The sequence below is a fragment of the Onthophagus taurus genome, chromosome 2 (assembly GCF_036711975.1).
Source record: "Onthophagus taurus isolate NC chromosome 2, IU_Otau_3.0, whole genome shotgun sequence".
Taxonomy (NCBI): domain Eukaryota; kingdom Metazoa; phylum Arthropoda; class Insecta; order Coleoptera; family Scarabaeidae; genus Onthophagus; species Onthophagus taurus.
This window is the reverse complement of record NC_091967.1, coordinates 2,591,210-2,617,800: the sequence shown is the minus strand read 5'-3', so window position 1 is coordinate 2,617,800 and position 26,591 is coordinate 2,591,210. Positions and strand designations below refer to the sequence as shown.

The following is a 26,591-nucleotide window of genomic DNA, read 5'->3' as shown; positions in this document are numbered from 1 at the left end:
TCGTGGATGACCCTGTATAAACACAAAATCGTCAGCTTCGAAAGATTCTAGCACCTCGCCGATTTGAAACGTTTCTTATAAGGGTTTTTGTATCTTTACCAAGATACAAGAGATTATGTTTAGCAAAGAGAGAGAAAAGGTTATAATGTATCATTGCGTTGTATACAACGTACGTTAGTAGGGTTTACACATATCCTCTGTGGTTTGGAACCCTATGTACTCCGATATATTGATCGTATTGAGGGTTTGCAAAGGTAATTAGTCTAATACTTAACGCAACAATTTAAAATACCTTAATATACAGGGCGAGTTTTTTTCCATGTTTAATATGGAGATCTCGAAAACTAGCGGAGATAGAGAAACGATTAAATAGGGAAAGAATTGCAGTTTCATTAACTCAATTTAATGAGCTTTTTGTTTTTTTGCATTGATAAAATGCATGGCTAACTAGATATCTCGAAAAAAACATTTTCTTGTTATATCGATGGCGGTTATTTGACAGTTGACAGTTTATAACCTAACTTTTTTATTGTCTAACCCAAATATAACGTGTTTGGTATCAAATGAAAGCATTTTTGATTCTTATTAAGATCATTTCAATATTTATCAAAAAATCGTTATTTTTAATTCTGACATTTGACAACTTCTAACCTAACTTTTTTATGTTTTATGTTTATTAAGATCATTTCTATATTTATCAAAAATCTTTATATTTAATTTTGACAGTTGACAGTTTCCAACCTAACTTTTTCATGTTTTAAAAGTCATAACTCCGTAACCAATACGATTTGGGTCACTTAAAACTCAAGAACAGATTACAACACAATTCAGTAAAAAAAAAATGTCTAACCTCAAAACCCGAAAAATTTATTCTTTTTTTAACATTAATGGATAGAAAATTAAAAATCCTTTAAAATGAACCCAAACTTGACCTATTTATCTTCAACCGTTTTCGAGATATTTTAATTTTTAGGAAAAAAAAATGGCGCTTATTTGACATTTGACAGTTTATAACCTAACTTTTTTATTGTCTAACCCAAATATAACGTGTTTGGTATCAAATGAAAGCATTTTTGATTCTTATTAAGATCATTTCAATATTTATCAAAAAATCGTTATTTTTAATTCTGACATTTGACAACTTCTAACCTAACTTTTTTATGTTTTATGTTTATTAAGATCATTTCTATATTTATCAAAAATCTTTATATTTAATTTTGACAGTTGACAGTTTCCAACCTAACTTTTTCATGTTTTAAAAGTCATAACTCCGTAACCAATACGATTTGGGTCACTTAAAACTCAAGAACAGATTACAACACAATTCAGTAAAAAAAAAATGTCTAACCTCAAAACCCGAAAAATTTATTCTTTTTTTAACATTAATGAACGTTAATGTAACATTAACCCAAACTTGACCTATTTATCTTCAACCGTTTTCGAGATATTTTAATTTTTAGGAAAAAAAAATGGCGCTTATTTGACATTTGACAGTTTATAACCTAACTTTTTTATTTTTTAACCCAAATGTAACGTGTTTGGTATCAAATGAAAGCATTTTTGATGCTTTTTAAGATCATTTCAATATTTATCACAAAATCGTTATTTTTAATTCTGACATTTGACAGTTTCTAACCTAACTTTTTCATGTTTTAACCCAAATATATCGTGTTTGGTATCAAATTAAAGCATTTTTGATTATAATTAAGATCATTTCTATATTTATCAAAAATGTGTAAAGGAAAAATTTGTAGGGTATTACATGTTTAATAAAGCAGTGTAACTGATTTCTTTATTTAAGCAATAATTTTTTAGTTATGACACAAACTTGCAATTTTTCTAATGGAAACCATAGTTGGCCTTTATAAAAAAGGCATTTTGTCAACGATTCTAATGATATACCACTTGACATAGATATTTTTATTAAAAAATATGTTATAGCCATTTATTCTTTTAATTGGAAATTTGTACAGGTAGTATGCTATGGAAACAATCGATAGATACGATTGATTATGACAGCTTAAGGCAAACGTAAGTTCGTTTAGTTTCTAATTAACGTTGATTGAGGTTTTATAAATTATAATCAATATGAATTTTTCTAATCAAGAAAAGCGTGATATTATTCACGTCATATATTATTTCTGAATATCAGTTCTTTACTCAAAAATTATTAAATTATTTAAAAAATAATATCTTTGTAACTATTAAGTTTTTAACAAAACTTTATTAAGAAAATCTCTTCAGTTTTACCTCTAGTATCTACCCTTTTAGTCTGCTCCGTATGTTATAAATCACCTGTATACAGGAGGTCTCACGTAACTGGTTCGTTAGAACTTTTTCAAGTTCCTCTATTCGAAGAGATTTGAAATTTTGGTAGCATGTATTGTTCATTTTCTGCATGTTTTGATAAATTTCCCAATATGAGAGAAACTACAATAAATAGGTATAGAAATGTTTATAGATAAATTGTAGAGTAATTCAATTTTTGACCATCCTGTATAAGGTACTCTGATACAATAAATGACAATCTATTTGACAGCATCTGAAGAATAATCCTGCCAGTTTATAGCTTTTGTGAATGAGCGTTGGCTGAGATATGGGGTTTTAAAGAGCATGGTGGAATTTTCCAAAAACACTTAAAATCAAAATAACGTTTATATTCGTTAATTTGACATCTTTGAGATTACCTATTTATTTTTCAGTGTTAAATAAACTAATTTAAATATAAACAGATTTTTATGGCATGTTAACCACGTCATTTAACTCTATATAAACACAATCCCATTTTAATTAAACAAGTTCGACAAATTTAACCAGTTAATATTTGCTAAGTAAACGAAATTTTCGTTTGAGTCTGAGTATCGATCGGTTTTAATTCAAAACTTTTCGTATCCCTATCTTTGTTTTCGCGGTTAAATTATAAATAGCGTCAATTTTATTCCAGGTCAACTCCTTTTATCACATTCTTTTCGAGTGTAATCCCACTCATGCGTATGCGCCGTGAAATAACGCGGTAGAAAATTATCATTTCTTTACAGAAAAAAAAACTTTTTTTGGAAGCTTTGCTGAGAATCCAATTACAACGGTAGATTTATGCCATCCAAAATTCTCCCTTTCGAAACGAATACGACGACGATGGAGAGGATGGCGAAGACCGTTATTTCAATCGATATCTAAAGCTCAGAATTCCGTTTAACGTGCAATCACCCGCGCCCCTATTTCATTCATTGAGATGAATTTCCAAACTCCCACATCTTCACTCTCCTCGTTTGAGATCGAGATTCCTTTACGGACAATTTTCCAAATATTATTGCGATGTTGAAGGTATACGATGTTCTTAAATAAACCTTAATTTGAAAACTTTTTCATTTCAGTTTACTTTACCTGTAAACTCAAACGCAGATATCGTTTCAGATGATTTTTTGAACACTTTTGCGATTCTAACCCAACCGTAATTAATTTGATTTCCGTAAACCCTCTCTCAGGTTGATTAATGATCCTATCAAAAAACCGACCACATGGATATAAACTACCTAGCCTGTTGTAATTAATTGGATTTATCTGTCTTTTGATATTATCTTTTGAAAGTCTTTTTAAAGTCGAAACTTTTCCACTTCATCAGTATCAGATTACTAACTTGCCTCATTTTGTAACGGATTCGTAACTCTTACATTTAACTACCATTAACTGAGTTTAAAATCTTTATATATAGATACCTGAAAAGTTATTCAAACTGAACGATGGATTACATAACTTCATCTTGGTTTCTGTTAACAATTGCGAATTCCTACTGAAACTAATTAAATTGGTATAACAAAAGTTCAAAGGAGGGGGAATCTCAAAGACGCTGAGGTATAAACTTCATATTCCCTAAATTCTCGGCTATCTACGCGTTAATAAACGACATAGCAACATGTTTACTTCAAACTTGTATAAAGACTTATTGCTCTTTAAATTGCTACGTTATGAACGTTGCGTTGTCCGGATTAATTATAAAATTTTAATAAGATGATTTATTTACTTCAAAGTCGTGTTTAATATAAAATGAAGTTCATGTTTTGGTGTTTCTACGATATCTAAAAGTTAAAATGTGGCGTCGTTCATTCAACAAATTTCATTTAACATACCTGTACATAATCTACTAAGTTAGTTCGCTCACATTTCCCTTTCCACTTCCTTTATTTTCTATCATTTCACCAAAGTATCTTTCATTTCCATTTATATTACTCTCATTTTCTGGTAAGTGTAAACTAAATTTCCCTTGTGAAAATCCTCCGTCTAGGGATTAATCAAGCGTCCTTACTTTCTGATGGACCATCCGAACATAATAGCACTGCCTTAGTTAACATGTATTTTTTAAAAAGTAATCCTACAGTCTAGTTTATTTCTTTTTCTATACTTAATACCTGACAACGTTAAATTTTTAGGGTTTCTGCTGGTATTTTAGTTAGGAACGCTATACAATTTATGTCATTTTCTGATTTCTAGCCACATTTTCAGTAACTATACAATTGAGGTTAAGAAATGAATACTTAATGCACATGTGTTATTTAGAAGTCGAGGCAGCTATGTTGCTAAGACAATAGTCTTCGATGCTTAACTTAACACTTTGTTGAATTGTTGTTATTTGATTTTTCATTGAATGTGTTTTCTTTCTTTTTCAATTTTCGCCGTTTAAGTTTTAAAAATTCGTATAAAATCCACTTCTTAGAATATGAGTATGAAAATTTCCCAAAGTGTTAATAAAAGTGTCCTCTTTCCAATGAACCAAGCCGCTTTGACAAATAACTTTTAGTTTTTGAGAAAACAATATTTGCAGTTTTGATAAAATTTTCGATGTTGCCATTTTCATCGATTATTTTCAAAATTCGCTATAAAATTAATTTCTTGGAGGATTCTTGTAGAAATATCACCAATTATTAATTAAAGTATCCTCTTTTTAATGCAACAAGCCATTTTGAAAAATCGCTTTTAGTTTTTGAAAAATAATATTTGAAATGATCGATAATTTTATCGAATTTTGCAATTTTTGCAGATTAGGTTTTAAAAATTCGTATAAAATCCATTTTTTGGAATATGAGAATGAAAATTTCCCAAAGTGTTAATAAGAGTGTCCTCTTTCCAATGAACCAACACGATTTGAAAAATAACTTTTAGTTTTTCAGAAAACAATATTTGCAGTTTTGATAAAATTTTCGATGTTGCCATTTTCATCGATTATTTTCAAAATTCGCTATAAAATTAATTTCTTGGAGGATTCTTGTAGAAATATCACCAATTATTAATTAAAGTATCCTCTTTTTAATGCAACAAGCCGTTTTGAAAAATCACTTTTAGTTCTTGAGAAATAAATTTTTGAAATGATCGAAAATTTTTTTGAAATTTGCAATTTTTGCCGATTAAGTTTTAAAAATTCGTATAAAATCCGTTTCTTGGAATATGAGTTTGAAAATTTCCTCAAATGTTAATAAGAGTGTCCTCTTTCCAATGAAACAACACGATTTGAAAAATAACTTTTAGTTTTTGAGAAAACAATATTTGCAGTTTTGATAAAATTTTCGATGTTGCCATTTTCATCGATTATTTTCAAAATTAATTAAAGTAACCTCTTTTTAGAGTTGCTTCGTTAGTTAAATCAGTATCATAAAAGTTCAGTTTGTATCTTGGATCCAAATAAGTTGACATATCTTATCAGCTTTCTTATTAATTTCATTTTTATTCAAATATCGCAATAATGTGGCAATATAGGATGGGCATCGCTCATCCGGCTTTTCGCAAAATCGCTATCCGTTCCATCACTACTTTAGGTACTCAAAAAAGAAATTGACAGTAACATTTTTTGCATTACACATGTATTTTTTTGAAACCGAGGCAGTACACTGCCAAGACAATAGTTCAAGTATTAAAAAATGTCTTTTATTACAATTTCTATTATTAAGAAGCCGAGGAAGCTATGCTACCGAGGCAATGATTTAGTTACTCAAAAAAGAAACTGACAGTAACACTTTTTGCATTGCATATGTATTAGTTAGAAACCGAGGCAGCTATGCTGCTAAGACAATAGCTCAGGTATTAAAAAACCAGATAGTACAACGTTTAGAGTAAAATCAAATCCATTCAATGTAATGAAAATGTTAAATACCCATATAAAATTTCTATATAAATTATATGTATATTAACATTTTTTGATTTAAAAAAAACAGCTATTTCGAAATCGATATTGGGCACTGTGTGCAATTGAACTTCACTGAGAGATTGGAAGTGCGTCTGAAAACCATTCTTTTCTCCCTTCGAAACGATAGGATTTCGAAGGGATTTCCGCTTTTCCATTTAGCTTTCGAGGCCAAACCCGTGACGAAATTGAATTCCAGTTTCAACCCGCGTATAGAACAAATTATAACTGGCGCTAATATTATTTCATTAACTTTTCGAAAACTTACGTGCTATCCATTTATCAACTTTTATTTGGACACCCAAAAAAAAACATTCTATCTGAAGTACAATTTAATTTGAATTAACAAAACCGTAAATTGTTGTAATTCCTGTTTAAATTTGGAAAAAAGTTTTGTTTGTAGTAAATTTTGTCATTTTGAAACGTTAATTTATGTTAATGGAGTGCCGAGCCACAAGAGATTTAACGTGTTACAGGTTATAAAACGATTTATAGCGATCGATAAAACAGTTCGAAATCATCGTTAAATTGGTCTTTAGTGTGAAATCGATTGAGTTGTCTTAATTTAATGGCATCCTAATTTTTTATTTTAAAAGGAAAAAAAAGAATTGGAGTCATTCTGTTTTTATTTTTATATATCTCTCGATCCATCACGTTAGCAGTAGGAACTTAATTATTCACATCTTCCGCAGTCATCCAATAAGAGAAAATAGAATGAATAAAGCTCGTATAAAGTGGAAGCCGAAACGACGTCGATGCAAATGAAAGTAGCTTGGAATTTTTAGTGATTATTCACTTGATCTTTTATTCACGAGATTCACTTCTTAATTTCTTTTTTATTCTTTCCCACTCAATATTTTTTGCTAATTATTCAACAAAAGATAAAAATTAAATTTTGGGAAAAATCAATATCACTTACCTTTTATCAAACGCACCTATCCATTCCATCTTAGATCTCCCCAATGAAAACAAACCACAACTTATATTAAGGTCATTATTTTAGTTACACTAATTTATATTTATTAAACCCCGCCGCATCCACCGAAATTTACTTTTATTTTTTTACCGGTTTTTTTATTCTAGGAACTTAATTAATAACAATCTTTTTTTCATTTCCATTCAGTGCGAAACGTGTTCAAACGTGTATTATAACAACTCTACATGTCGTGTGATGTTCGGTTCGCGACTCTCGTTTTCCAACTGAAAACCAGTTTTGTCTTTTCCGGATTCGACGTTAGCGAGACAGAGAGAAGGTATGTTTGATATGGGGGGTTAAGTGCGCAAGATCGAGTAAGTTCAACTCGGTTTTGATATCTCTTTTTGGATGCTGCTAGAGGTGAGTAGCTTTGGGGTGGTTTTTTGTTATTAAAATGTGCACCGGAAAATAAGTCAAAAAAAAAGATGTTCTCAACGAGTATTTGTTGCGATGAATCCTCGAATCGAAAGGAACAGGATATATGGTGAATCAGTTATCAAGAATGAATCAAGAATTGTATAGTATTTTTGGTGATTTTCATTTAGATTAGACCTAGAATTCCTAGAAACATTCCGTTTAGCTGTACCTAGCTTAAAAGCATTGCTCTAGCTCTTGCAGATGTACAACTTTGAAGCAGTAACAAGAAGGGTTGCTATTGGTCAGTTTTAAGCAAGAATTAAGCGGAGATGTTGCAGGCCGCCTAGAAACATCTCTCAGTATAGCTAAACCCGAATGTTTCTAGTTCTAGGTCTTGTTGGTTCTAGTGATAGTGCTAGTGTAAAACTAGAACTAACACTAGACCTAGAACTAGAAACATTCTTAGAAACTAGATACTTTCTAGTTCTAGGTCTAGTGTTAGTTCTTGTTTTAGTTCAATAAAAATATGCAACATAGTTATATTTTATGCTAACTAGCGTTACTTACCACCCGTCTTAATAATAACAATCATGAAAACTCATCGTCACATCTTGATTAGGTCCAGTGTTAGATGGTGTTGATTGAGGATACCACTATAATGAATCCAAACTATTCTCTAAGCAAGCTGATCTGAATCAAATAAAGAAGCACTAATGCTTGAAAACTTAACGTTTGACAGTTATGCTTTGACGTATAACTGTCAAAAAGGAAAACTGTCAAAAGAAACAGAATATTATTATAGATTTAAGCAATTTTGAATCTTGAAATATGTTAAGAACGTTTTAGAAAATCTTTTAGAAAGTATGTACACTCGATTCAATCAGTTGACTTATAATCATCTCAAAAAATTCATTACTCGATAATAATAATAATTTAAATATATTTAGCGCCACCTGTGAATATTTTTATTAATTCCAACGTAAAGTAATCTATTATCAAACTTAACACGAACTTCACACCGTTTATCTGTCATTTCTCCTCCTTTTTTTATGCTGTCATTCTTGTACCGGTAGACGTGGTGACGTGTGTTCAATTTTTGAAAATGAATCTACATATTTCCGTGATACTTCTTTTCGTGTCAATATTAGGGGCGAACGCCTCTTCTAAAAGCACTCTAGTCCTATTAGATAACCAAGTTATCAAAGAAACACATTCGATGTTCTTTAAATCTTTACAAGGTAAAAATTGAGGTTATGTTACTTAAGCGGCATAATTTTGTTGTAATTTTTTATTTAGAAAGGGGTTATTCGTTAACGTTTAAAATAGCTGATGATGCTGCATTAACTTTATCGAAATATAACGAATATTTGTATCAAAATTTAATTATTTTCGCGCCAAGTGTTGAAGAATTTGGTGGTTCATTATCGGTGGAGACTATTACTCAATTTATCGATGAAGGAGGTAACGTTTTAATAGCTGGTAGTAGTTCTACGGGGGATGTATTGAGAGAACTCGCTTCTGAATGTGGTTTTGAGGTTATTATTTTATTTGTTTTAATAAAAACTTGTTTTAAATGTTTTTTAAATTGCAGGTTGATGAAGAAGGAGCTTATGTAATTGACCATCTTAATTATGACATCACAGATGATGGTGAACACACAAAAATTGTTGTACCTTCTGATAATCTTATTGATGCATCAATAATTGTTGGTGATAAAAAAGAAATTTCTCCCTTACTTTACCAAGGTACTGGATTATTGGTGGATCAAGAAAACGTTTTAGTGTTACCTTTATTAACCGGGGATAGCACCTCATATAGTTACAACCCAAATCAACCTATTAAAGAGGTAGTTTTATAATAGATAAAAGCAACATTTTCATTAATATTTTTTTATTAGTATCCTCATGCTATTGGGAAAAGCACCGTTTTAATTGCAGCTTTACAAGCCCGAAACAATGCTCGAGTTGTTTTTAGTGGTTCCTTATCTTTCTTTTCTGATGAATTCTTTACTGCGGGCGTTCAAAAATCGCAAGGTGGTGAAAAGTTTGACAAATCTGGAAACCAATTAACTGCTATGGCTATTAGTCAATGGGTTTTTAAGGAAACCGGCGAATTAAGAGTTAAAAGTATTAAACATCATAAAATTGGTGAAAAGGAAGCTCCAGGAGATTACACAATCATGGAAGAAGTGGTATGTGAAATTTATTTTTTTGAAATTGATTCATTTTTTAATTTTGATTAATGTTTTAGATTTATACCATTGAAATTGATATTTTCGATAAAACCAACTGGATCCCATACAAAGCTACAGATATTCAATTAGAATTTGTAAGAATTGATCCGTTTATTAGAACAACATTGAAGCATACAAAAGATGGTCTTTATGAGGCTAAATTTAAAATACCCGATGTTTATGGGGTTTACCAATTTAAAGTAGATTATAACCGGGTGGGATACACGCGTTTATATAGTACGACTCAAGTTTCTGTTCGACCGTTACAACATACTCAATATGAAAGGTTTATTCCAAGTGCTTATCCTTATTATGTAAGCGCTTTTTCAATGATGTTCGGATTGTTTGTATTTTCGTTCGTTTTCTTGCATTTTAAAGATGAATCAGTGAAGGGTGCAAAAGCTGATTAATATTGAGGTTATGGGGTTGTACCCATTTTTTGAAGTTAAATTCTATTAATTTTTTTTGTAATAAAAGGAAAATAAATGAAATTTTTATTTAAAAACAGTATTTTTATTTTTATACAGTGTTGTAATTTAATTAATCAACTCATGTCAATAAAAAATATACAATAATCTAGACCAGCCGATAAGCAAGGTAGGTATAAGGGGCTCCGCCATAGAAATTGATTTTAAAAAGGGCTCAACAAGTCAAAAAGGTGGGGAACCGCTGATCTAGACTAATACTAGAACTAGAAACCAAGGTCTGTTGAGTAAAGCGAGTAAACATACTGTATAAGGTTATCCAACTCCTTATGAACGTATCCCCTCGCAAAGGCCTGTGACGTCATTGGAAGAATTGACATTTCTATGTTTTTATTTATGTATTTCACTTAAGAAGCAATATACAAAAATATAAAAATAAAATTTAAAACATTTTAAAATATAAAGCGAAATATTAACGGTTATAATTTTATTATTGTTAGGTTATCCAACTTGACTCGGTTACCATGGTGATTAAGATCCAAATATTGCAGGTGCTTGTTAAAATTGAATTTAAGTTTTTTTAAGGAAAAAGTCTTATTTAATTGGTTTAAAAGGCTGTATTTAACTCAAAATTGGTTTATCTAGGGTATTATAAACAAGGTAAGTGAATTAAATCAAAAAAAGATATTTTTAATTTATTTCCCCTAATTAAAATCGATTTAAATTGACTACAATTAACGAATTTCTTAGGAATGCGTGATAATCGTAAAGAATTCGAATTGTTTTAAAATTAATAAAAGGTTAGAATTGATAAAAAAATCGGAATAAAATTTTATTATTTTAAGGTTATCCAACTTGACTCGGTTACCATGGTGATTAAGATCCAAATATTGCAGATGCTTGTCAAAATACTAATTTTTGGAACTTAAATTGTATTCATTTTTTTGTAAAAAATCAAATTATTATTTAAAAAAAAGTATTTTTATTTTAATACAGTGTTACAATTAAATTAATTTTTATTAACTTTTAAAAATCCAGAGGTGCTTGAAAAATATTTAGCACTACCTTCATTAACTTTAACCTCCGCTGCTTGGGGATTAACAATTTCTAACCCTTGTAAAGGTGTAAAAGCGACGCTTGACGCAGTTCCAGATATTTGCTTTTTAACGGTGGTACTTCCTCCCCAAACTTGTTGTTTTTGTAGGTTTTTTTGGAGCGTTTTTGAGATCCTTACTTTGGTTTTTTCATCTACTTGAGGTAACCGGACCCTTCCAGTACCAGATTTTCCAATTGTGCCTCTGGTATAACCTAAATCTTCTTGGTATGCATCATCTTCAATCTAAAAAATATCCAAAATTTAATTAGTACATCAAATTTATTATTAATTTTCACCTCTGCAAAATTCATTCTATTAGCTTGTTTCCTTAACTCAGTCATAGCGTATCTTTCTTTCATTTTTCGAACTCGTTTTCCCCCTCTTTTTTTCTTACTTGTCTCAATTGGTTTTGGTAAAGGTTTAACAAATTTAACTGGCGGTGGTTCTTGTAATTTATCTAATTTTTTTTCAATTTCATCTCGAAGTAATCTCCCAATTCTTCCATCTGGACTTTCATGGCATGCATCAACACGGGCGGCTAAGGTACATTTAGTTGCAACTAATCTTGATGCTTTCCTTCGCAAATCTGGTGGAGTATTTTGAACAATTTCCGCATAATAAACAAATCCTGTGTGTGGTAATGTTGTCACAGCTTGTGAAAATCCACTAACAGTTTTTTTTTGTTGTCCTAACAGTTGTACATTACAAGCAGGGATTTTTGATAGTTTTGTTAAACCTCCAGCAACTCCCATCATTTTAGCAGCAATTGATGCTCCAACTATAATTGAGATATTTGGCGCTATAAAAGCCATCCTACTTTCAACATAATCATATATTTGAGTTTTGTAATTATTTAATTCAATTGCCATGTCACAACCTTCGTTTATTTGATCAAGTTCAACTTGTGATAAATAGATTCTAAAAAATAAAGATGAATTTTACATTTAAAAAGTTTATTTTATATTATTCTACCCTTGTGTTGTAGAAGCAGTAACAGAAACCACCATAATAGTTGCTTGTGTTAAAAATTGTTGCAAAATTTCATTATTTTTTGCTTGATCCAAATCATTACCCAACTCCTTCACCGCTTTAACATACTCCAAACTACCAACAACTAAAGAATCTAATTCAGGAAACCGTTTTTGATATTTATCCCTAACAAATTTGTGTATAACCACAATTTCATTGTCTATATCAGCGGCTGTATTATTTGCTTCAACAATTAATTGGTACTCAGGATCTGATTCAACCGGTCCTATTATATCCGACGATTTTCGAACTTTATTAGCAAACAATCTCACTTGGTTTATTATACTCTTCAAATGATCCGAATCTCTTAATTTACACAATTCACGTACACTAGAAATATCGGTTGTGTCTTGTTCCATAACCTCATTTTTGATTTCCTCCGGCTTAAAATCAGGAATCTCCTGCTCGATACCATCTTCAAAATCATCTTGATCATCGTTTTCTTCCAAATCCGCTAATAATTCATCAGCTAAAGACATTTTAAGCGATTTTTAATACAAAAAAGTTAGGTTAGAAATTTCTTATCTGTCAATCGATGTAAATTAACAGTTTTGAGTTAAGTTAGTTACAAGTTCTGGTCGAATTTAATACATATTTTAAATGAATTATTAGAAAGTACTACATAATTTAATTTTAATTAACAAATGTTTTGTAATTGTATTTTAAATATTTATGTTTTAATCGCTAAATTTTAATTTATAACAGCGCCACCTCTTGGTTTATTTTATTTTTCTTTTCATAAATTTAGTTTCTTTAAAATTTTGTATATAATTTAAACATAACTATATTTTCCATTTAAATTAATCTAGTTTTATTTTAAATAATGTTTAATAATCACTTTTAAATTTAAGTATGTTATATCAATCTGAAATTAGATGTTGAATACTGTTAAGTAGAGATGGTGGTGTTGTTTTGAAATGAGTGTGTTAATCGTAACGTTTTTAAATCAAAATTCGAATTTTACTTAATATTTTATAGTTTTAGAAGTAATACGATTAAAATAGATCGTTTTTGAGATGTCCCCTCGAAGATTTTTGTTAAAAGAGAGAATGATTGACCTGCGCGTGATAAATCGGTTTTTTGTGGTTATAACTCGGCTCAAAACAGGTATCGGAGCCAGTTCTATGGATAACTTCGACCGGAGTACGTTCTGTGGTCGGACACTATTTCACTCATTTCGAAAAACGGTCTTCGTGAAAACCATGTGCTTAACATTCTTTTTCAAGAATCATCTCCATTAACAATTTATTTTTAATTAATTAATCAACAAATATTCGAAAACCCATATGGAGTCGATGGTTTAAACAAGTATTTTGAGTGAACAAATTTTTTTTGAAAATTTTAACATTTTTTTTGTGGGTTTATCGAAAATATGGCGTCTTTTGATGAATTAGAACTAGATTGGTCAACACTTTGTGACAATTCATCTCGAAACGAATGGACTTTAACAGGTAAGTTTTTTTTAATTAAAAAAATTTCGCCAAAATATAATTTTCAGTATTAAACGTCAAAATGACATTTGACGTTTAAGTGTCAAAAATTTTAACCTAACAAGACAATTAATTTTTTGATTTATTTAAATCTTAGTTTTTAATATACATGTAAACGGTATCGGTGTAATAAGCCTCATTATCTCGATTGATTCCAACATCATAACTTAGGCATTTAATACCAATAACATAACCGGTTTTCATTTCCGGAAATTGTACAGCTATGGCAGGGGGAAGATACAAATCAGAACCATCGTAAGGGAAGAAATACTCATGAAATCCATTGGTAGGATAATATTTGATTGGTCCAAGATGTTCTGCATCATAATGATGAATCGCTTTACAAGTGACCATAATTATTTCATTTTCAATACGATCAGAATCAGAGCTTCCTTCAGGTCGATAATCTTTTGGATCCCAACCAATAATTTTATTTAATGTTATGTAAAAACACGGTTGAAAACTATCATAACCATAACTTGAATTACCACATGGTCCCAAATCGTTTCTAGTAAAAGTACAATATTGTCCACGTCTTCGTTTCGTTTTCGAACAATCCACATAAACGTTACTTCCTGTTTTATTACCATCATATTTGGCTAAAAATTGATCGATTTTTTCGACGTATTCATTTTGCGTTTTCGGATCGTCCGATTTGTACCACAAAAGTGGTGCTTTTTGTAACGATAATTTCGGTATGATCGCTAATCCAGGACAAGCGCCGGTAAATAAAGTTAATTTACTTTTTAAGGAATCCAAACCCTGTTCCTCCATGATATGTACCATTACGAATAAAATTCCAAAAAAACCGCTTAAAGTGAATAAGACGTATAACAGGTAAAATGCCAATAATGATAACCATTTCTTGCACGATCTTCCTAAACATTCACCCGTTTCTTTGTTATAAGTAAATTTACAACATTTTAACCAGTTTTCTTTGCAAGAGTATCGCCAACGATTAAAAAAACTCATTTTTTGATGGGTGTTATTGATAAAGTTGATAAAAGAGGAGGTTAATAACTGCCACATTTGACAATTACTTCGTTGATTGTATAGGTGATATCAAAAGCATTGAGAAGATTTAAGACACACATAAATAATCATAATTGTTAAAGATTTCATCTTCTTTGAAAAAAGGGGAAACAAATATAAAGATTTTTTTATTGAATCAAGACATTAATATATATTATATATTTCATTCAAATTTTCATTCAAGAAATATTCGGATAAAGGAAGAGCAACATTAGAACCGATAAACGATGACCTCTCAATACCTTAAAGCCAGAACATGCTCTGCAAACTACTCTTCTAGGACTCTATACATTTGATTGCTGTCCATCGGCTGGAAACGTCCAAACAAGAAATAACCTCGGCCAAATCAACAACAGATGACGTTGGATTTTATTTACCTAATTAAGCCGAAGCCCTGCAATTGACATCATGTCAAAACAAAGCTACCCAGCGTTTGAAAACGCCCCAGCAGGAATTAATGTTGTCATAATCATCAGTTTTAGAGGAATTCAGCACCTCGCCCGCAAGTGAGGGTAAATGTCTTCTTATAAGTATATTGCCGAGGTCGCTTACAGGCGAAGATTTTATATATTTTGGTGCCAATGACGCGATTTGATTGTAATTACATTAACAGCTAGGGCCATTTATGGGTAAATGCCTATCTTCATATATGTTTCATAAATACAAAACAAAGGTTGTACAGAATTTTGATACAACGTTAATAATGACTTCTTATTTTATAAAACACCTTTTACTTCGGATGTCCTACAATGAGACGAGGTGCACCTCCTACCATTTTGAAAACGTTCACCACAACAACTCCAGACGAACGGATTTCAATTTAATAACACCTTTAACACCGGACTCTACACTATTAAGTTGTAGTTATTATAGACGTGGTATTTAATGATGGTTGATCTACTTGTTCATGTTTCTGTAACCGTTTTGTTAGATATCCTTAATAATTATGTAACAACTTCGTTTCGGTTCTTAGATTTCTTTAAACGATTTTTAAATAATATTTTTTTTGTTTTTCCCTTAAAAGCAAAACGATGTATTAATGTTTTTTTCATTTAAAATAAATGTCAATTCCAAACGAAAGTTTGTTAATAAAAAACGACTAAATATAGATATAGAGAGTGAATCATTTAATTTGCATATGTGTAAATATTACATGGACACAATCCAGGTGTTTTAAATATTAGCAGAAAAAAAAAACTTGTTATGTGAATGTTTCTATTAAGAGTGAAAGGTCTCTCCATAGAGGTTAAATAAAGTTAGCAATAAACAGAACGATTTACTTAAAAAAGAACTGCGAATAATCACATTATTAGTGTTTTGAAAGCAAAATTGATTGCAAAATTGTCTCGTTCTATTTTAGTTTTTTTTAACTTATTTTATTATTTATCTATAATATGTAATAATAATTACCACCGTAATTCTTTCAAAGATTGACGAGATACACAAGAAAACCAGGTCAAATATTCTCATTCAATTTTACTCTTGAATCGGTTCGCGTCTTGCGTAAAACATATTTTTACTCTGTCATGTTATTACTCACACCACTTTGAACGATATAGAACTCGATAAATAACAAACTCGTTTGGAATTTCTAACTGAAATTAATGTGCAAAACGGTTGGAAGGGTAATTTATGCCTCGAGCCGTGTACTCGCAACAGGTTTTAAATCGTTCCGTTTTACTGAATATCTTTGAACCGTTCGTTTCTGTACACACCTAAGAGGCAAAAGCTTAAAATAACAGTTATCCGCGACTTGATGCAGAAAAAATACATTTTTCCTATGAAATTCCGCTTCATGATTTAAAACGGAAACTTTCATTCTCTTAAATTTCTAGAAAGAAATTGTCTTTAATACCGGTTATTATTAGATAAAAATCTTGACACTTTGGTAAATAGATTGCTTCCCACCCGGGAGGCTTTCGAGATTAATCAAAAACCGGGTCTTGATCAGGCACGAAATCGCGAAACGTTTTCTTATTATTATTAGTATTTTCTTCCGTTCACTCACTTCACTTTTTGATTACCAAGATTATTGTGATCTTTTGCTATTTTGTAGGTTAAATTCTCCAAGAGTTGGAAAAAAATTAAAACTTATCTTAAAATTGAATCTTTTCCTTAATAATAGTACAAGATTCTAAGTGGTTTTAATCCCAAGAAGTATATATCGATAATCTTACTGTAACTTTTCAAGATTTTCTCACCCTTGCCTGTTTAAGGATAAATGTCTTCTTAGAGACTACATCTTAAATAATTTCGCCACAAATCGCCGAGGTCGCTTGCATTTGATATATCTACGCCTAATCATCAGTTTTAGAGGATTCCAACGCCTCGCCCGCAAGCAACCTTGGCGGAGTAAGCGTAAATATTTCTTATAAAAGATTTTGTATCTTTACCAAGTTATATGAAGAACGATTTCGCTTCAAATCGCCAAGGTTGCCTGCGGCCGAGGCGGTAGATTTGATATATCATCAAAAAACGGTTGCTTTGAAAGACTCTACCACAAGCGACTTGTCATCTTTACCACAGAATAACCAGAAATGACACTGACGTCGATTCGTTTGATGTTGGCGGCATCTTGTTTTGTGACCTCGATTTAAAATCCGCCATCTTATCACGAGGTACCAAAATGCACAGAATCAAGGTCCGTTGAGTAAATATACTGTATAAGCTTTATCCAACTCCCTATGAACGCTGTTGTTGTAAACGTATCCGTCTTTAAAGACGTGCGAGTCTAGTTCTAGGTATAGTGTTACTTTTAGTGATAGTACTAGTGTAAAACTAGAACTAATACTATACTTAGAACTAGAATCATTCGGGTTTAGCCGTCTTTAAAGACGTGCGGCTAAATCCAAATGATTCTAGTTCTAGGTATAGTGTTAGTTCTACATAGTAATAGTGCTAGTGTAAAATTAGAACTAACACTAAACCTAGAACTAGAATCATTCGGGTTTAGCCGCCTTTAGAGACGTGCGGCTAAATCCAAATGATTCTAGTTCTAGGTATAGTGTTAGTTCTACATAGTAATAGTGCTAGTGTAAAACTAGAACTAACACTAGACCTAGAACTAGAATCATTCAGGTTTAGCCGTCTTTAAGGACGTGTGGCTAAACCCAAATGATTCAAGTTCTAGGTCTAGTGTTAATCCTAGTTTTCATTGTTATTAAGCGCTAGATTATTGTATATTTTTATTAAAGTAGTTGAAACGTTAAATATACGTATTAGAAAAGTACGTATATTAGATTATACAGGGTGCCCATTATGTATGGAATATAGTATACAGGCTGTCCCGTATCTTCCGCATCAGAGCATTATACGGTTGTAGGATACATTATTCTGATGCGATCTTTCTAATAAAATTTTTTCGAAATGTTTATAATACATTGCCATTTAAAAAACATCAAGTGTTATTCGTTGCTCATTTGTTTTCTGAAATAAAAACAATTGAATGCAGCCTTATTATGCCAAATAAAATATTAAACAACTTTTGTATAAAATGTTTTTTTATAAAGTTGATACTTACCAAGATATATGCTATATTCCATACATAATGGGCATAATGGACACTAGCGGTATCCCGCCAAATCTTTACCACCAATAGCAACATACCTTGGTAACTCGCTATAATATGGCGTCAGATTTGGCGGGATATTGCCACTGTCACTTCTGGTTATTCTGTGTCTTTACCAAAGATTAAAGAGTAAACAAGATGCGACGCTAGAGTGAGAAACTCTAGTTTTGAAAAAAAATAGAAGACATTCCAATTTAAATGTCCTGACAATACCAAACCGAACCTACAAATGTGACAGTTGGTATATTCTAACCATATATATACTATCTCCTATATCGCTGACTAAGGCAACAAAAGAGTGTAAACACTAGAGTGCAGATATATATATATCTGTCTCTGTCGTGCCCCCGTCTACTCAAGAGACATGCGTGAACACGTGGTGAGTACGCTTTTATCTTATTGGACGGTGAATTAAAAATTAATAGCAGCTGATGACCTTGATGTTTATAAATAATCACCAAATAAATGTTTGACATAAACATAACATAAAATCTAAATATTTAGTTATGTATATTATAGGTTTCATGTGCATAATAACATAATTATTAACATATTTTAGGACTAAGCAATTTAAAATGTAATTATTATTTGTTAAGAAAGTGAAGAAAATTTGTTAAAAGTAAAATAAAAAAGAAAAAGAGTAGGGGAGATATTTTTGGGGCCTAAAAATTGGTTGAGAAAATTGGTTGACATTTTTCTTAAAAATTTAATTAATAATTACATCGATATGATGAAAATTTTATGATAGAATATTATGTACATTAAATAATAAGTACCCTAAGTACATATTTTATATCTTTAATTAATGTAACAACTTCATTAAAGGGCGTGAGTTCACAAATTATGTTAAAAATTAATAACTATATTTTGGTACACATTTTTAATAATTACTATGTATACAGGGTGATTTATAACATACGGAGCAGACTAAAAGGGTAGGTACTAGGAGCCAAATTGAAGATATTTTTCTAATAAAATTTTGACCACAACTTAATAATCACAAAGATATAGAACGTTAAAGTTGAAGTAATGGCCGAGCATTTCTTACCATATACGGTATTACACTACGCTTAAATTCAAACTGCGAATATTTCGGGGTTACTTAAACAATGCATAATTAATAAAAATAATAAAATCTTTATAACATAGCAGTTACGGCTATTTAAAAATTTGTTAAAACGCTCAAACGGTGGTGTTTGTTTATTGAGAACCGCTGATACCATGTTTTTATTGCTGCCAATCCAGTTGATTTGGTTACTTAGCAACGGACAAGTATTTTAATTATTCTTTACTGAATATCAGCGGTTCTCAAAAATGGACGTTCAATTATTTAAAAAATTAACATGCGATATCTATGTAACTATTAAGTTTTTAACAAAACATTATTAAGAAAATCTCTTCAGTTTTATCTCCACTACCTACTCTTTTAGTCTGCTCCGTATGTTATAAATCACCCTGTATATGTATTAATTTAATTTTAAAGAATATAATGTTTAATGAACAACCTACATAAAGTTGATATTTAAAGCAATATTCAACGTCAATTTCACACAAAAGTACATATATTCTAATTTATTTGATGCATCTACGATAATTTATAATTAAAGTAAATTATCTACAATAATTGTATTTCAAAGCTGCATAAAATACGCGTAAAACACTTCAAACTCTTTAAAATTTACGATTCGCGCAAGCGCCTTCGCGATATGGGGGCACGACAAAGACAAAACATATATCATTCCGTCTGCCTTTGATGGAAACGCTCGCCACTCATTGCTTAGATAGGGAGTCAGCGATATAGGAGATAGTATATATATGATTCTAACATATACAAGATGCGACGCTAGAGTGAGAAACTCTATTTTTGAAAAAAGATAGAAGACCAATTTAAATGTCCTGACAATAACAAACCATTCCAATTTAAAGGTCCATAGCGTTCAAGGTCATAAAAATGGCAGCCCTACATCAAAGGTGTCGACATGAAGCGTCGCATCTTGTTTACTCTTTAATCTTTGCCTTTACAAGATATACAGGTGTCCCGTAAAGATCGCTTCAGATTAATGTATCCTACAACCGTATAATACTCTGATGCGAAAGATACGGGACACCTGTATAGGACCTCGCCCGCAAGCAACCTCGGCTTCATCCATCTATATCTCTAATTATCATTCTCCAAGTAAAGTAGACAAATTTTAAATGATATTTTTTTCACTCCAGTTGTTTCTTTTTTTCCGTTCACTTTTAATTCACGTTTTTGAGGTCATGTTTTCATAAAAATCTATATCCAGAGATACGCAGTAGAAAGAGGCATTGATTGATCGATTGAAGAAACCGATTACGGATTCCATCACTTCCGCTTTTGGTGACCAACAACATTTTGTTAACGGTCCTTTCACTTTCATCAATTTAATAACATCTCAAAGTGAAGACGATTTCATGTGAATTTCTAACCTTTTTTTTTAACCTTTTTCTTCTTTCTGGACGAGTTCCAAATTAAAATTTAAAATGTTATTGCCTGAACATGAATAATACATAATGACGTTTTGAAAAATTTAAAAAAAAATAGAGTTAACCCCTTAGGATATATTTTAGCATTAGAAAGTATTTAATAGGAAACAAAAAAAATAGCGGTTAGATCCGATCACTTTCTTCCGAATAAGGCACCTGCTGAAAGTGCGTTATATATCCTGTCGGATAAGGATCGTTATGCGGCCGGCGATCAGAAAAGGTCATTTATTCGCCACGGTTTACGTGGGTGTTTTTAAACTCTCACTTTTCAACGAGAATAATAACTTTATTTAAGCTTTAATTTATAAAACGCATTTTTATTTACCGTTCAAAAACATGATCTTTTATTTCGACAATGTACCGGTTTGAACGCAACCGCTTTGGTATGTTAACCGTTTTTGCTTGCTGCTTATATGCTAAACAAACCAACTCGATTCTTTGAATACCTTAGCAGGCTATGAATTATAACCACATACACATTCTCATTGGTAATTCAGTGTACTATAAGTTTATTGCCATGGTAACCATTTTAAATTTACTTTGAATGTCATAACTATTTATAAAAGTAAGGTTAGTTTTTTATGTCATTTTTGACATATTATTAATTAATTAGTTTTCTAAAAACATAATTTTTTTTAAAAACGTTTTTAATGTTGTATTTATGTTGAACTATAATATATGCAATTAATTTCGAGAATGTAACTTGGAACTGATTTAGCATTTTGTTTGTTGGCAAAATAGATGTCGTTAGGTGCGGATGTCGAGTTGATACGAAACTTTCTATTAAGTCCTTTTTTGCATTGCTTTTCTCCTCGTTATTTCGCGCGGTTCGCGGCCGGCGTCTTTTTTTCAAATTTAAAATCTACCTTTTAGATAGGATATTGGTTTTGCTTTTGTGCGAGTTGCAATTTCTGCAATATACTATAAGATACTGTTAAAAATAAACGCGGCCTCTCTAACTCGGTGGGACTCTCGCGGTGAAGGTAAATTGCTTACGCTCCTCGACGCTGTACATAGTCCGAGGTCAATGTCAACGATTTATAATGCGACAGGTTCTTTTTCTTCATTTGGAGAATGTCCAAAAATCAACTAATCCCTATTTGATTCATTTTCTACTAATGTCTACCTTTTTTAATATTTTTTATTTTTAATTATACATATGCCTTATTTTCTATGACATATTCGGAACTGTTTTCTTTGCAAAATGCTTGATAATAAATATTTTGATGTCTTAGCAACATGTTGGAAGAAGTTTTGAATCAGGCATTACCACATTCGTATTGGCCAAGGATTAAGCTTTGGAATAAGATGTTCATCGAAATCTTGATCTCCAGCCACTCTCTTCCAGCTTCTCATCCGTACAATCTCCTCAGCGCCCTTGGTCACCTTGTCTCTCATCTTGCTCTTGGTTTACCAGTCATGCGTCTTCCTCCTGGTTGTCTCAGAAACATTTCCTTTGCAGCTCGTGTCTCTAGCATGTATCTGCATTTCATACTGCATACCTGCATTGATCTGCTAAGGATGTTAAAATCATCTGCCATTTCGACTAGTTCATCAAAGTTGCGTTTAGATCGACTCCAGTTTCTCTCATAACATATTCAAGTGATATGTTGAAGAGTGTCAGATATGTCAGTCCTTAAGACACTTTGAATTAGCTCACCAAACTCCCAGAACTTCTCATATTTCAACTATAGTGGCCAAAAATACTCGAATAATCAAAATACTATACATATAAAATCCTATTTAATTGGGGGCTAACTTCGCATTGGTTAAAATAGTAACACTTGTTGTAATTACCAATAGATGGCGCTTTATCGTACTTATTTTGAAGGTTACGTTATAAGACGATCGATATTAGTATATTTAGTAGGCGGAGTTTAAACTAAAACCGCGCCGTCGCGATTTCGTTTTGTTTTGGACGTCGATCGTCAGTTTTTAACCAAGAACGACGCATGCAAGTATACTATAGTATTGTTTAACCATCGTTTTGAAACCGGTAAATATAAAAACATTATTTTGCAAATTAAATTTAACAATATTTTCATTTTTAAAACTAGTTTCTGCATGGGAAAAGAAATTTAGGGGTGTAATCTTCGATCACGATGAGCGTTCTAAATGGTTGCGACGATTTCATCGACGACGATTATAATGTTTTGGATGGTATGTAAAATAATGATTTTTCTAACTAGTATTATGTCTTTTTATTTAGATTCGTTTTGTTCCTTTTTTTGTTTGGTTGCTATTGTGATGGTATCGATTTTGGTTTTACTTGACCCTCCATAGTGCCGCAATGACGTCATCGTATCTAAATATACACCCCTTGAGATTTAAGGGTGAACTTTAATTGTATTACACTCTATTTTTATTTACAATGATTTTATGAAAAAGGACACGTGCGTAAAACGAGTAATTATGTAACTCCTTAGTAATTTGTTTATGCATTGTTGTCGCGTTTTAAATTACACACCACATACACTTTATACTCTCTCTTACTCTCTTTACGGTTCTAAATTTCGAGAGCGGAGTTATTTAAGTAATAACAGCTTAAGCGAAAAAGAATAAAACTAAAAGAAGAGAGAGAAAGATAAATAGAGATGTAATTTAAGTATCTACATAGTTTTAAAATGGATTGTTCTCGTTTGAACACCATTAAATGCTCTAAATACCTCTCCCATCCGATAAGCAATAAATTATTATGTACACTTTGCAAAGTTACCAATCGACCGTGTCGTTTCTCCTTGATACTTTGAAAAGCGAATTGTAGGTCGAAAACTGTTAATCGTAATAATGCAAATCGACAATTACCCGGACATTTGGAGTAGAACTGACACCGAGCTCTCTTGATGGATTTTAACTGTTAAAACCAACTCAACAACCTAATACTTGATTGTGTATCTTTTGAATATGCGACACAATGTTGAAAACAAACAAAAAATTCGATAAGAATCCTTTAAAATGTGCTTGTTTTGAATTACATCATGAGAATGAAGATCGTAATTAAATACTTGTTTTAAAAAATTTATAGGACTTCTCAATAAAGTTACTTATTTGCTATACAAATAAATTACAGGAAAAGTTTAACTTTTTTTAATGCGTGCGTTTAATAAGCAAGGAATGAAACCAATGAAATTATCTACTTGGATTTGCAAAATTACCGGTTTTTTAAATTTCCGGATAATACCGAAAAAAAAAGGATATGTAGTATTATTATCGATAATTACGATATAACTTATGTAGATTTGTTTTAATAAACTTTTATCAAACTAAAATGTTGGGAAAATGAGGTTTAATCTCGTTTTGGACTCATTCTCTGAATTTGCGACGAACACGATGATCATTAGTCTCTACAGTGTGTCCCCGGATAGGTGAAACGACTCTTATAAAAGGTAAAATTTTTTCGATATTAATTGCCATCTTTTGGGGTTTAGCCCTGCTTGATTAACGACTAATTTTGAACATATTATCAATTTTTAAAAAACAAGTGAGCCTTGACAGTGAAAGAAAAACTCTTTTTGTGGCAGGTAAAGTACCTTTTCTGTTTACAGTATGTGAAATTGTTACTAAGAAGTTTTGTTCAGAATGAAAAACTATGGGCATATGCAAATTTTCGGATTGATCGGCCTACTTTGAAAAATCCATATCAAACAATTTTATTTCTAACAAAGACTGCCATGGAAAAACAAAATTGCTTTCCTGTCACTGTTAATCTCTCAAACTGTAATTTAGTAAACTTAAAGTGTTTTTTAAACAGAATGTTAACATTAGAGGAAAAAGTTTACGTGATTCAGTGTTATGGAACCGGGAAAAAACCGATTATTGCTTTATTTTGTGAAAAATTTCCAAATACTGGAATTAAAAGAAGTACTTGTTGGCGTTTAATCAAAAGATTTCTTACAGCAGGAAGTATTCACTCTAAGAAAAAAAAATTATGATGAAACTAATTAACTATGATTAACTGTTTTCCTTTGTGGGCGAACACACACTTAATTTAATAAATAATATCTGAATCTCAAAACAAAAAGTCGTAATAAAGTACTATTAACGAAAATATTAAATAATGGGTTTTATCAAAGTAGGCTGATGAACATTTGCATATGGCCATAACTTTTCATTCTGAATAAATTTTTTTAGTAACATTTTACCATACTGTAAACAGAAAAGGTACTTTACCTGACACACAAGAAGTTTTAGCTTCAGTATCAACACTCACTTGTTTTTTAAAATTTTAAAATATGTTCAAAATTAGTCTTTAATCAAGCAGGCCTGAACCCCAAAAGATGACAGCTAATATCGAGAAAAATTTACATTTTATAAGAGTCGTTTCACCTATCCGGGGACACACTGTATATTTATACAGGGTGTCACACAAAAAACGCCCCAAGCTGTAACTCCGTCATTTACATTCCGATTTTCATGAGCGGGGTATCAAATGAAATGGTTTCATGAATACTATGATTTATGCTACAAATAAATTTTTTCCAAGGCCATCTTCAATTTTAAGCGATTATTAATTTTTGCTTTTCAAATTGCTCTATATATTTTTTTTGCGTCATTGGATAGAGATTGTTTTTCTGAATCCACTGATATGCATTACATCCATTTTGAATATAAGTTTAGTTGGTTGTCACACAAGAACGCCTCTGTCATTTACCTTCCAATTTTCATGACCTAGCTATCAAATGAAATGGTTTGATGAATACTATGATTCGTGCTACAAATAAACTTTTTCCAACGCCATCTTCAATTTCTAGCGATTATCAACATTTGATTTTCAAATTGCTCAGTATGTTTTTCTTCACGCTATTGGATAGAGTTTTTTTTTCTGAATCCATTAATGTACAATACATCAACATTAATTGTAATTGTAGCATAGAAAAACATTAAAATAGTTTCTGAACATTCTCTTAAAGTCACTTGTATTATACTGTAGTGTGCCATGGGATAAATGAAAAAACAACTTATAAGTATCATTTACAACTGCTTCGGGCATTGACATAGCATTTAATGACTGTTATCAGTTTTGCGTGTTATTTTTTTCCATGGCACACTGCAGTATTACAGATGTGACTAACAAGGGAAGTGTCACAACTGTGTCTCACCGATTTCGATGCAATTTGGTACAGTCATAGAATGGGCCAAAATAAGGTTCGTACATTTTTTTATACGTGCGGTAAAAGCCCCTGGGGCGAGTTATAGGGGTTGAAAGTTTGGAGAAAAAGTACGTTTTCACTTATATTTTAAAAATGAAAAGTGCTATCAAAATTTGGTAAATTGTAACTGATATTCATTTTAAAAGAGCTTTCTTTTGATGTATCACACATATACCAGAGGGTTAAGAAGGGCGAACTACCCCTATTTTTTTGGAATTATTTAAAAACCACCCTATCGATTTTGGCGGCATTAAGTATACTTCCAGCACGTTCAAAAATATTAGTTAAGGGTTTTTTCCCATTCGCTCTAGATCATCCCCAGCGAAGTTACGGGGGTTAACATGTAACCACTTTTCGTAAGAATGATGTGATAAAATTGTCAGGTATTTTGAAAATACTTTAACAAAACCGTAAATTAGTCGCACAATAAAATGTTTAATGTAAAATAAGGCATAATACACCATTTAGGGGTGGTTGGGGTTAACCACCCCCTTAAAAATTAATTCTATCCCGGGCATTACTTGTTGATTACGGCGAAATTTGGTACTGTGTTTG

At 31.3% G+C, this 26,591-nt stretch overlaps 4 protein-coding genes across 8 annotated transcripts in view; 2 read left to right on the top strand and 2 right to left on the bottom strand.

Annotated features, from left to right (window-relative positions):
- LOC111419213 (Exchange protein directly activated by cAMP) overlaps nt 1-8,235 on the bottom strand; it is a 44,781-nt gene extending 36,546 nt beyond the window's left edge. For 3 of the 4 annotated variants that reach the window (XR_011639554.1, XM_071193879.1, XM_071193880.1), the window contains exon 1: nt 7,092-7,778. Coding sequence is in view for 2 of the 4 variants with exons in the window: in XM_071193879.1 (XP_071049980.1) it covers nt 7,092-7,120 (29 nt within the window). In the remaining 2 variants the exon portion in view is untranslated. Of the gene's footprint in view, nt 1-7,091; nt 7,779-8,072 lie in introns of those variants that run through there. The other variant, XM_071193881.1, reaches the window with a different exon arrangement.
- Nucleotides 8,236-8,562: 327 nt separating this feature from the next.
- LOC111420814 (dolichyl-diphosphooligosaccharide--protein glycosyltransferase non-catalytic subunit Ost48) lies at nt 8,563-10,248 on the top strand. Its single transcript, XM_023053859.2, has 5 exons — nt 8,563-8,743; nt 8,802-9,040; nt 9,097-9,351; nt 9,403-9,696; nt 9,756-10,248. Exons 1-5 carry the CDS (start codon nt 8,608-8,610, stop codon nt 10,146-10,148), a joined length of 1,317 nt encoding a protein of 438 aa, XP_022909627.2. The 5' UTR covers nt 8,563-8,607; the 3' UTR covers nt 10,149-10,248.
- An 874-nt stretch (nt 10,249-11,122) lies between these two features.
- LOC111420820 (pre-mRNA processing factor 31) lies at nt 11,123-12,836 on the bottom strand. Its single transcript, XM_023053865.2, has 3 exons — nt 12,232-12,836; nt 11,556-12,177; nt 11,123-11,502 (listed from the first exon to the last, which is right to left on the bottom strand). Exons 1-3 carry the CDS (start codon nt 12,765-12,767, stop codon nt 11,173-11,175), a joined length of 1,488 nt encoding a protein of 495 aa, XP_022909633.1. The 5' UTR covers nt 12,768-12,836; the 3' UTR covers nt 11,123-11,172.
- A 352-nt stretch (nt 12,837-13,188) lies between these two features.
- LOC111420810 (cerebellar degeneration-related protein 2-like) overlaps nt 13,189-26,591 on the top strand; it is a 37,912-nt gene continuing 24,509 nt past the window's right edge. Inside the window, exons 1-2 of one of the 2 annotated variants that reach the window (XM_023053853.2) lie at nt 22,782-22,882; nt 22,944-23,046. In XM_023053853.2, coding sequence (XP_022909621.2) covers nt 22,989-23,046 — 58 coding nt within the window. In that variant the 5' untranslated portion in view covers nt 22,782-22,882; nt 22,944-22,988. Of the gene's footprint in view, nt 13,740-22,781; nt 22,883-22,943; nt 23,047-26,591 lie in introns of those variants that run through there. The other variant, XM_023053852.2, reaches the window with a different exon arrangement.

What these genes read in the sequence shown, in the direction of transcription:
- LOC111420820 (XM_023053865.2), bottom strand. Translation starts at nt 12,767, where the DNA reads ATGTCTTTAGCTGATGAATTATTAGCGGATTTGGAAGAAAACGATGAT. An exon ending in ACTGCTTCTACAACACAAGG is followed by an intron (nt 12,178 to 12,231) that starts GTAGAATAATAT and finishes TTTATTTTTTAG; the next exon opens with AATCTATTTATCACAAGTTG. An exon ending in ATAGAATGAATTTTGCAGAG is followed by an intron (nt 11,503 to 11,555) that starts GTGAAAATTAAT and finishes GATATTTTTTAG; the next exon opens with ATTGAAGATGATGCATACCA.
- LOC111420814 (XM_023053859.2), top strand. Translation starts at nt 8,608, where the DNA reads ATGAATCTACATATTTCCGTGATACTTCTTTTCGTGTCAATATTAGGG. An exon ending in GTTCTTTAAATCTTTACAAG is followed by an intron (nt 8,744 to 8,801) that starts GTAAAAATTGAG and finishes TTTTTTATTTAG; the next exon opens with AAAGGGGTTATTCGTTAACG. An exon ending in CAAATCAACCTATTAAAGAG is followed by an intron (nt 9,352 to 9,402) that starts GTAGTTTTATAA and finishes TTTTTTTATTAG; the next exon opens with TATCCTCATGCTATTGGGAA.